General features: G+C 34.9%; 3 protein-coding genes across 4 annotated transcripts; 2 read left to right on the top strand and 1 right to left on the bottom strand.

Moving 5' to 3' along the window:
* The first annotated feature begins 2,874 nt into the window (after positions 1 to 2,874).
* Positions 2,875 to 6,976, top strand: Rnp4F (RNA-binding protein 4F). 2 transcript variants are annotated; one of them, XM_073977764.1, is made up of 10 exons: positions 2,875 to 3,089; positions 3,149 to 3,483; positions 3,568 to 3,743; positions 4,147 to 5,136; positions 5,199 to 5,283; positions 5,344 to 5,869; positions 5,931 to 6,042; positions 6,231 to 6,351; positions 6,420 to 6,522; positions 6,588 to 6,976. In XM_073977764.1, the coding sequence occupies exons 1-10, from the start codon at positions 3,039 to 3,041 to the stop codon at positions 6,849 to 6,851; spliced, it is 2,763 nt and encodes a 920-aa protein (XP_073833865.1). In that variant the 5' UTR covers positions 2,875 to 3,038; the 3' UTR covers positions 6,852 to 6,976. The 2 variants fall into 2 exon arrangements, with proteins under 2 accessions (XP_073833865.1, XP_073833866.1); XM_073977765.1 differs by having other exon boundaries at positions 2,893 to 3,006; positions 3,213 to 3,483.
* A 707-nt stretch (positions 6,977 to 7,683) lies between these two features.
* LOC141397363 (thioredoxin-2-like) lies at positions 7,684 to 8,240 on the top strand. The gene has a single exon (XM_073973514.1). It carries the CDS (start codon positions 7,766 to 7,768, stop codon positions 8,129 to 8,131), a length of 366 nt encoding a protein of 121 aa, XP_073829615.1. The 5' UTR covers positions 7,684 to 7,765; the 3' UTR covers positions 8,132 to 8,240.
* snf (U1 small nuclear ribonucleoprotein A snf) lies at positions 8,162 to 9,178 on the bottom strand. Its single transcript, XM_073973513.1, has 2 exons — positions 8,712 to 9,178; positions 8,162 to 8,648 (listed from the first exon to the last, which is right to left on the bottom strand). Exons 1-2 carry the CDS (start codon positions 9,062 to 9,064, stop codon positions 8,351 to 8,353), a joined length of 651 nt encoding a protein of 216 aa, XP_073829614.1. The 5' UTR covers positions 9,065 to 9,178; the 3' UTR covers positions 8,162 to 8,350.
* Between the last annotated feature and the right edge of the window lie 2,386 nt (positions 9,179 to 11,564).

Below are 11,564 nucleotides of genomic sequence, written 5' to 3'. Positions count from 1 at the left end.
CATTCAATTCTGTCAAGAATTCAACATGAAGATAGCAAATACACTTTTCACTCTACCGCCAAGAAAGCTCTACACTTGGAAATCTCCACAAGACAGAATTGGCAACATCATTAGAAACCAAATAGACTTCATTCTTATCAACAGGCGACACTGCTCATCAATTAGGAAGGCCACAACATATCCGAGTGCTGATGTACCATCTGATCATAACCTTTTAATGGCAAAGATACGCATAAAACTTAAAACTCATTCTAAAAAGGTACAAAGTAAAAAACTTGACTTAGGAAAACTTCAAAACCAAACACTAAAATCGGATGTATGTACAAAACTAAATACAGAGCTGAATAATGTCGACAGCGAAGATATAGAAAATATATGGAATAATGTAAAGAATACTATAAACTCAATTGCCAGAAACACCCTAGGCAATTTTATAAAACCAAAGACCAAAACTTGGATGACTCAAGAAATCCTGCAGCTAATGGATGAAAGAAGAGCATTTAAAAATAAAGATTACGAAAAATACTGGGAACTAAATAGAAATACAAAGGGAGATACGTAATGCTAAAAATAATCACCTAAATACTCAATGTCAGGAAATTGAAAGACTTATGAGCCTACATGACGATTTCAACCTGCATAAGAAATTGAAAGAAGCATCTGGACAATATAGGAATACAAATCCATCTGTCCTTTTCAATAACAACAATGAACCGATCTTTGAAATTGCAGAAAAGAAACATATCTGGAAAGAATATATCCAAACACTATTTAAGGATGATAACAGATCAACCTACGTTAACAATGCATCAGATTATATGACAGGAAACAGCATCACAAATAATGAAGTAGAATCAACAATAAAATCCCTTCGAGATGGAAAAGCTACAGGGCCTGATGAAATTCCAATTGAATTATTAAAAATGCTAAATAACAGCAACATTGAGCTACTGACAAAACTATTTAACTACATCTACGATACTGGTATATACCCACAGGATTGGCTAAAATCCACCTTCATAACAATACCAAAAAACCCCATGCCAAAAAAATGCAATGACTGTCGTCTCATTAGTTTAATGAGTCATGCTCTTAAAATTTTTCTTAAAATTATCCAGAAGAGATATATGAGAAATGTTAAAAGGAAATGGGAGAAACTCAATTTGGTTTTAAGGAAGGAAAGGGAACCCGTGAGGCTTTATTCTGCATACAAATACTCGTTCAAAAATGTAGAAATGTCCACAAAGATGTATTTTTATGCTTTATAGATTACGAAAAAGCATTCGACACTGTGGAGCATGATAAGCTCATGGAAATTCTTACAGCAATTGGAATCGATGAGAAAGAGATAAGGTGTATTAAAAGCTTGTACTGGCACCAGACTGCCCAAGTCAACATAAATGGAGATTTAACTGAAGATGTAGCAACATCTAAAGGAGTTCGACAAGGATGCATTTTATCTCCACTACTCTTCAACATTTACTCCCAAAAATTTTTTCACGAAGCAGTAGATGGCATCCAAGAAGGTATATTGATAAACAAGAATTACCTAAATAATATCAGATATGCTGATGACACTACTTTAATATCCGACAGCATATCAGGCCTACAAAATCTTGTTGATAGACTAACATCAAGTAGTGAGTTGTATGGGCTAAAAATAAACACCCTCAAAACAAAATTTATGATAATAAGTAAGAACAACGCTCATAACGAGTTGATTTTAAAAATACAAAATTTCCATATTGAGAGGGTACAAAGTTTCAAATACCTGGGAGTTTTGCTAAATGATCAATGGGACTGCTCAAAAGAAATCAAATGTCGCATAGAAATGGCAAGAGATGCATTTCATAAATATAAAAAAGTCCTAATAAGCCATGATATAAATGTTGCAACAAAATCGTTTCATAAAAGCGTATATATGGCCAGTCTTGTTATATTCAGTCGAAGTGTGGACGTTAAAATCGGCAGATATCAAACGACTCGAAGCATTTGAGATGTGGGTGTACCGTCGAGCACTAAAAATACCATGGGTCCTGCATGTACCAAATATTGAAGTATTGCGAAGAATGAATACAACAAGAGAATTATTAAACAACATAAAGAAACGGAAAACAGCATATCTAGGGCACATTATGCGAAACCGTAAATACACCATTCTCCAGGAACTACTACAAGCAAACATAGAAGGAAGACGTACCAGAGGAAGAAAAGAGATGTCATGGATTCAAAATATCCAGCAATGGACAGAATTCCAGAACGCCTAAAATTTAATAAGCATAGCGAGAAATAGAGATATATTTTCCTATTTTGTTAATAATTTATAAAAACATAAATATGTAATTTTTTGACAATTGTAATATGATCGCTAACATTCGAAAATCGAATACGCAATAAAGAAGAAGATAAATGACATGCTTTGGATCCAAAAATGAATAGCATCTTTTGGGGTCCACGCTCATATAAAATTCATCGATGAAGATGCTAAAAAGATGGCATGCCAGATCACTTGCACCCATGATTGAATGGCATCTTTGGCATCGAACATTTTGCTGGGTGTTTGCATTTTACCTGCGTTGAAAATGCCTATATTTGATGTTTAGAAACACGTAGCTTCGTAGTTGTTAATTGCAACGGCGTTAAGAAACATAATACATCGCAGATTTTCAGTCATTTGTAAAGCAATTGACGATACGGATGTCAACCTATGCGTTTTCATCAAACGAACGATTAGCCGGTGAACGATTTCGATTCGAATGATTGAACTGGATAGTGACCTATGTACTAGATGAATTATTGAACTAGATCTTTCAAATTAACTAGATTGTACAACTCTAATATATTTAAGTTTATTAAGTTCCTACAGATCTCTTTAGATTCCGATTGTTTTCCATCTACAAATCTCTATCAGCGTGGAAAGAAGAAGAACTGCGTGTAAAAATAAACAGTTCTCACATCACACAATTTATTATTTTTAAATTAACAATAAAATAGGGTGTTAAGTTGGTAAGTATAACTGGAACCTGTTGCAACTTCAAATGGAGGATCCCAGCAATAAAATGTTTGAAGAAGAAATAGATGAGGCTGAAGTAAGTGGGCTTATTTGGCAGACAGAAAAGTGATGCTAATGTGTTTTTTTCTCTAACAGGAAGAGGCTCTTCTAAAGTCCGACGACGAAAATGATGGACCCAAAACAAATGTATCTCTTTCAGTGCTACGGCCACCCTCAGCTGTGGAACTAATGGAAGATAATTCTTTGCTAAATGGTCCCTTACCCATAGACCAATTAGATAATGGAGATGATGAAGATATGTCTTTGGATAAGGAAATAGCAAGTGTTGATGTAGTAGATGGTGAGGCGTCCTCATCTGAAGATGAGGATGAAGAGATTAAAGCTTTAAAAGAATTTCAAGCAATACTACAAGAATTGTCTGTCAATCAATATGCCTACGATAAATATGTGAGGCTGTGTGAATTGTCGCAGTATGTGTTTGTGAAATATTTGTATATCAAGGACAAAATACTCATCCATATTTCTGTGTTCTCTTTCATTTCTATGAATAATAGCACCACTGGCGATTTGGATAATATTCGTAAAGCTTATACAACCTTCTCAAATGTTTATCCCCTTACACCGGAACTGTGGCAGCGTTATATTAGTGTGGAACTTACCTTGGCCCAATCGGAAAGTGAAATTCAACAAGTCAAAAATCTATTCCAAAGGGCATTGAAGGATTATTATTGTAAGAAAAATATGTTCATTTATATACCACGCCAGTGGGTAGAGATTATTGAAAATTTGAGATATAGACTACATTTCAAAATTGACGCGAAATTAACAGCATTTAAAACCAGTACGACCAGATTGAAAGCTCAAATTTTGTATGGTGAACGAGGTGGGAAAAATGTGGACGTCCATGTAAAAAAAAAAACCTCCCTGCAAAAATACCGATGGACACCTGGTCCAGCATTGTAATCTGAGGATTGTTTGTGATTGAAAGGTTGTCCTGGTATTGGTTTCGATTTTAATGGGGACAACTGTTTTTAGATGGATCTGTGTCCAACGATTTTTCAATAATCTTTATCCAAAAGTGGTTTTACTTTTGTAAGTATTTAGGCATATTTCTAATATCTTTCTCTTATCAGCTTGTGATCTGGCTTTGGAATATGCAAGCTTTGCCAAGCGTTGCACAGCCGATTGTGCTTCAATCTGGGAAGAAATATTAGGAACTTATGGACTGAATTGCCACAAAGGACAAGAATTTTTCAAATTATACCGAAAGCAATACCCAGAGGAAACACACAGAGATGAATTTGTCAATAGCTTTCTTAAGGAGCTGCGCTATCCTCTTAATCAAATGGAAGAAAGCTATATTGAATTCAAAGTCTATTATGAGAAAAATAAGGAACAATTCGCCGACAGGGAGGACATTGATTGGGAAGAAATTGATGCAAAATATTTTAAGGCCAAAGATCATTTGAAGCAAATCCTACCATTTGAAGAAAAACTACAATCCTTGGGGACCAATTTATATCGGGAACGTGCTGAAGTGTATTTCGAATACATTAAAGAATCCGATAAATATCTAGATGAAAATGTTCTGCAAACTATCTATGAGCGTATGGTGGCTGATTGTTGCCTAAATGCCGATTGCTGGCTTAAGTATATTGATTTCATTGATTATCGTGATGAATTTGGTCGCCCCAAGGATTTGCAAAAGTTACCACTATTCGAACAAACCCCTGATGAGATATGCCAGCGAGCTTTACGTAATTGTACCTGGTCACCGGAATTGTATATAAAACGTATACAGGTATTGGAAAAAATAGACAGACCTAAAACCGAGGTACAAGAAGTGTTGGAGAGTGCAGCCGTGGCAGGTTTCCAAACACCAGAACCAGCGGTGGCTGTGTGGTTGGAATATCTCACATATTTGAGACGTCATACCGATTGGACCAATGCGGATGAATGTGATATAATTAGGAAAAACTTTAATATGGCTTGGACAATATTGGGTCAACAATGGGGTGTTTTGGCTGATTGCAATTGTGAGATTTTGCAGTTTTGGGGACGCTTGGAATATGGTCCCCTGCAGGATCCCAAGAAGGGAAAGGAATTGTGGACCACTGTGATGGGTAAGTTAGATATTGAAGATTTTGAGAAAAAATTAGTAATTCATTTTTTTCTTATCGAACAGAGAGTGCCGACAATGCTTTAAAATCTGGTCTCTGGATTGAGTTTGCCTTATTGGAAATGCGCAGGGATTTAGAAGCCACAAGAAGGTAAAGTACCTCACAAATACTACATTATGAATATTAAATAAAAAATATATTCCATTACAGACTTTTTAGTAAAGCTCTGAACACCCCTGGCCTAGACAATCCCTTGGTTATAACATCTGCCTGGGAAAGATTTGAGCGTTGCAATGGCAATGTAAAGACCCTCAATAATTGCCTAAAAGAGTGCAATAAATTCAAACAACAATACAGTGGACAAGCCGCAACAACTTTTACACAACAAAAGGCACAAAAATCATCCGCAAAGGCTACGGCGAAAAGAAAAATGACTACACAAAGTGAAAGTTCTGGTCCGCCGCCAAACAAGCAAGCAAAAACAACTGAAGAACATCAAGAACCTGCAGCAAAAGCCCCTCCCCCAAAGAAAGAGTCAGCCTTCAAAGAACATGAAAATCAGGAAATTGATTTATCCAAAGATCATTTACGTATTTTTCTTTCCAATTTGGATTATAATCTCAGTGAAGATGAAATTCGTGGCGAATTGCCAGAATTGAATATTGTCGATATTGAATTGATACGTTCGGGTAATGGTCGCAGTCGTGGTTTTGGTTATGCGGTGCTGCCAAGTGAGGTAAGTTGTCGGCACGTGGATGTGTTGAATTATAGTACAATTTAGGGGTTTTCTCTTCTAGGCTGAGGTGGTAAAGGCTTTAAGTATGGATCGTAAAGATGTTCGAGGTCGACCCGTATTCATATCCAGTGTTTTGAGAGATAAAGAACAACGGCAGAAATTCAAATATTCAGGTAAAGCAATTACGTACTACAAAGATATATATTTCCGCAAAGAGAACACTTTTCTCGGACTAGAGAAACTTCTCTCATGTCATATAATCTGGACGAAGTTGACCTTGGCAAACGTGACAAAAAATGCGGGAGAAAAATCACTTGTTATCCCCTTGAAATCAAATTTTTATATTAATTTTCCTTTTCAGCGGAAATGGAACCCCAAAAGTTATTTGTCAAAAGCCTACCCCAAGATGCCAACCAAAATGAAGTAGAAGCTTTATTCAAACCATTCGGAGGTTTGAAAGATGTGAGACTGGTATATCATAAGTAAGTTCAAAACATAAACAAAGCCCCCAATATAACATTCTAAATTATCCCTTTAATATTTTCCATAGATCTGGTAAATTTAAGCAAATCGCATATGTAGAATTCGAACAAGAATCCTCAGCAGGTAAAGCGGTTATGGCATTAGATGGTACAGACATCAGAGGACATAAGGTAAACTAAAGGACATTCCAAACCATATAACCTCATACCAATATCCTTTCTCTTCTTTCAAACAGATTTCTGTGGCCATTTCTGCACCTCCTCCCAAACCCACGGCTGGTGCTACGACATCAAATCCCATGAAAATGTTAGGTTTGGTTAGCAAACGCAACAAAGTTTTTGAACAAAAACCTAGAATGTCTTTAATACCAACAGCGGTGCGTAAGAATTTAACGAACAAAAGTGCGGCGGCAGCAGCACCTTTACCATCACAAACTACTCCTGCCCCTGCTCCTGCACCAAAAAGCAATGCAGATTTTCGTAAATTTTTAACCAAGTAAAATTATGTTTCAAATTTCGTCCCCCATGTGTGTTTTTAAACTATATATACTTAATTTATGTAAATACATTATATTTACAAAAACTACAACAACAAATAAAACAAAAATCCTATATATTTTTGGAACTTGTTCGATTTTTATTTATGGCAAAAAATGGTGGATTTTTCAAACAATATTTCCTCTTTCTTTTCCAAAAAAAACTTGTAGATATATTTTAAAGAATATTATATTTTTCCCAAAAACTTACTTTTTTAGAAAATATTTTCTCCAAAATCGTGGATTTTTAAAGAATACTTTTCCCATAATCGTGGATTTTTTAAAGAATATTTTTCCTAAAATCGTGAATTTTTAAAGAATTTTTTTCCAAAATCGTGGTTTTTTTAAAGAATATTTTTCCCAAAATCGTGAATTTTTTTAAGAATATTTTTCTCAAAATTGTGGATTTTTAAAGAATATTTTTCCCATAATCGAGGATTTTTTAAAGAATATTTTTCCCAAAATCGTGGATTTTTTAAAGAATACTTTCTCCAAAATCGTGGATTTTTTAAAGAATATTTTTCCAAAATCGTGGATTTTTTTAAAGAATATTTTTTCCAAAATCGTGGATTTTTTAAAGAATATTTTTTCCAAAATCGTGGATTTTTTAAAGAATATTTTTTGCAAAATCGTGGATTTTTTAAAAAATATTTTCTTCCCAAAATCGTGGATTTTTTAATGAACTCAGCATCTGGCCACAAAACTTATTACCCACAATATTTTTAACTTCTAAAACAAACCCTTTATTCTTTTCCAAACAACTTTTGAAATCCAAAATCAAATTCAAACAAAAAATAAGTGATTGAAAAAATTATTTTTTGTCTGTCTGCATAAAACTCAGTCCAATTCCAAGATTGAATCCCTCAAGATTTCCAAACATGATCTATAACATTCAAAGCAAAGAAGATCTAGAGAAGTACCTTAATAGTGCCTCTGAGAAATTGGTGGTCTTAGATTTCTACGCAACTTGGTGTGGCCCATGTAAACTTATAACACCACAATTGGAAGAACTGTCAACATTATATTCCGAAGATGTTGTAGTGCTAAAAATAAACGTGGATGAATGTGAAGAAATTGCAATGGACTATAATGTGACCGGTATGCCTACATTTGTTTTTGTAAAGAATCACAAAATTATAGATCAAATCGTTGGTGGTAACTCTGAGAAACTAACCAAAAATATTGAGAAATACGTGCACGATGCGATTCCAAACAATCAAGCTATACCTCAAGATGAGGAATAATCTTCTAAAGAACAATAAAACTCCACATAATTCCAAATAATTTGAAATCCGTTTTCTTTGTATATTTTCTTCATATACTTTTGTAAATGTCTTACAAAAAAAGTTTACCTAAATTAAAAATACGATTCCAAGTGGTTTCAATGGCGAAGTAGTGTTATCGAAGACCTCTGGGAATCCGTTAGAAATTACACGTAATAAGACTCTTAGATGTTCCTTAAACTATTTCTTAGCAAATGTTATCTTCATTGCATGTGAAGGTGTAATCTTAAAGCCTTGCAAAGCTTCCTTGGCAGCATTACTCTGTAACTCAGTGGCGAATTCGACAAAGGCAATATCATGACGATTGGGAACCAGACGAACTTCCTTGAAGCCGGGGAATTGATTGAACAACATAGACAACATCATTTCATTGGTTTCCTCAGGTAGATTTGTAAGGAAAAGAATTTGATTTGGAGGCTGTTCACTTTGGGCATTGGGATTGGAATTCTCTGCATTGGTGGTTTTCTTCTTTTTGTCTCTGTAAAACAAATAAATCAAGTTAAGTGGCTCCCCTCTTCTATGTATGTAAACATATACTTACTTTTTATCCTCAGCCGGCGCCGCTGGCTTGGGTGGTTTAACTTTCTTTGGTCTTTCCTTGTAAGTGCCCTTCATTTTGGCAACCACATCGGAATCTGTCTTGGCATATGCAATACGCATTGGCTTGTCGTAGAAGGGAAAACCTTGCATTGTTCGCAGGGCATTTGATGCGCTTGCTATCTCCTTGAATATAACAAATGCCTGGCCACGCATTTTCAGTGTTTTCAACGCCACAATATCCAAGATCTGTCCGAACTGTGAGAAAATGGCGTACAGCGACTTCTTTAGCTCTTCCTTTTTGATCTTCTCATTGAGATTGTTGATGTATATCGTTTGGTTGGGCCGTACATCCATGGCGATTGGTTTTAACTATATTTTTTGTTAAAAATATTTATTTATTTATTTTCTCGATACAATTTTCCCTAATCGTTTTCCAGCTTCACGCGTTTGACATTTCAATCTTCACAACGTTCCCCTTTCATTTTCAGTTTGTTCCATTCGCCGGCCGATGACATTTTTCAGTGTTATCGAAAATGATAGATGCTGATTTGTAGTGTTGCCAGAGAAATGAAAATGTTGGGGAATTATGCAAGTAATAATGATGATGATTTCAGACCTGCAAGTTTCGTTCCCGTACTTTTTTAATGGTAAAAGTGTAAAATTACAAAAGCGTCAAAAACACTGGGATATTAAAGTCGGCGTGTCAGCCTATCAGAAGCCGGCAAACATGTTTGCCATTTGTGCTCGCCCAAATTTGTCGTGTAAAAAGTTACTAAAGAGAAAGCTATGCAGCGCCATTTTTGTTCAAAGAGAAGTGAACATTTTGCAGCTATTTTGGTGCACAGGAACGCGTTTTTGGAAAAAATGCACAAACGTGGTCAAAATGTGTAAAAACTTGTAAGTTCTGCAACATAACTATTGGCCTGTTTCAGAGCTGCAAGAATCTAGTAATTTTTACTATTTTTCCGATAACATAAAGGAAAAAAATGCTACCGTAGTAAAAAATAGTAGCTTCTTGCAGGTTCTGGAGCAGAGCATATTTGTCGAGGCCTTTAACATGTGCGTAGTCGAATAGTAACCTAAAAAATAATTAACCTGTAGTGCGATTCTGTAACTCCTTAACGACAGAATTAACAACGAATGTCGGTAGTTAACAATAATTTTCGGTAAGTGCTGTATTCTGTATACAAATTTTAACGATTTTTGTCGGTAAAATTTGTCTTTAACTACCGAAAATTGTTGTTAAGTTAACAACAAAAAAAAAGACTTCACAACGTCTTACCGACAATATTTCAAAATTGAACAATAATATTATTTCAAACAATTTACAATGGCATTTGAATACATTGGCTTGCAATTGGAAATGCAAGCTCAAAGAACACTTCGCTCGCAAGAGAGACAAATCCTGAGACAGATGGAAGATCCGTTTGACCTAAGTGATCGAGAATTACGGTGTATGAAATAATAGATGCTATTGAAACCCGCTTAGGATCCACAAGAATTACAGGGATAAAACCTGAAAAAGCGGTAATTGTATTTACATTACTACAAATTTGTGTGAGTATGTTTATAGGTACTATCATCCATTCGTTTTTATGCAACTGGTTGTTTCCAAAGGCCTGTTAGTCCCGGTCCACACTAGCGTGAATTTCATTAACAAATTTCATGAAATTAGGCGTTCTTAAAATGAATTCCGCACTACAGCAATTTTATGATTTTACTCTACTATGGAAGTCGATCTAGAGACACTAGCGTGAATTTCATTAACAAATTTCATGAAATTAGGCGTTCTTAAATCGAATTCCACACTACAGCAATTTTATGATTTTACTCTACTATGGAAGTCGATCTAGAGACGCATAATTTCATGCAATTTTTTCAATGAAATCACTCTAGTGGACCCGGACTTGGAGAGCATTGGGGAATTTCACTGAGTCAGACGTCCGTGTGTCGTTCGTTGCATAAAGTAACAGCGTGTTTTTGTAAAAATGCTCTATTTTATAAAAGCTTTTATATTTCAGGGTTTCCATGATACTTATTTTGTGAATTTTTCATAGGCATCTGCACGTAAAATGTGTTACTTGATGGCAACCCCGATAAACAGATGACAAACAAAAAATAAGAAAAAAATGTAATCAAATTTGTCCAAAAATAATTGTGATAATATAAAGAAACGGATGTACATATACGCGTGTGCTTCTATGGAAATAAATAAAATTGCATTCCCTTCCAGTTTTCGTGTGTTTTGTGTCATTTATTACTCAAATTATTTAATTTTCATTCAAAACGATGGGTCTTTTCCATTCGTTTATTTTTGAAGTATTCGTTCGTCTGATTTTGTTACGAAAACCAAAAAAATTACGAAAATAAAAAGCTTTCATTTGTTTGTCACACGAATACAAACATCAACCGCTATGAAAACCAAATTGTGTCTTCGTTCATGAAGTCGACGAACGAATGGACAAAAACTTTTTACAAAAACACGCTGTAACTAATGCTATGAATGAAGTTCTTCTAAGGGAGTGGGTAAAATTTCCAAAAACGACGTACGAAAGAAACATAATGAAAGAGAAGTTTCGAAATAGCTCCTATCCGTTCGAAGGATGCATTGGCGCAAAAGATGGCACACATGTTGCAATTCTAGCTCCAAAAAGAAACGAGGGTGCGTATGTAAATCATCATGGATACCATTCTTTAAATGTACAAATGGTATGTTTTGAAAAAAAAAACTACATTTAAGGAACATTTACTTTTCTTTCTTTTATTTTTGACGTATTCGTTCGTCTGATTTTGTTACGAAAACCAAAAAAATTACGAAAATAAAAAGCTTTCATTTGTTTGTCACACGAATACA

Source organism: Musca autumnalis, unplaced genomic scaffold (genome assembly GCF_047663935.1).
Source record: "Musca autumnalis isolate F117 unplaced genomic scaffold, ASM4766393v1 scaffold_3, whole genome shotgun sequence".
NCBI classification, from domain to species: domain Eukaryota; kingdom Metazoa; phylum Arthropoda; class Insecta; order Diptera; family Muscidae; genus Musca; species Musca autumnalis.
The sequence above is the reverse complement of the archived record's forward strand: the minus strand, read 5'-3'. Positions and strand labels throughout refer to the sequence as shown.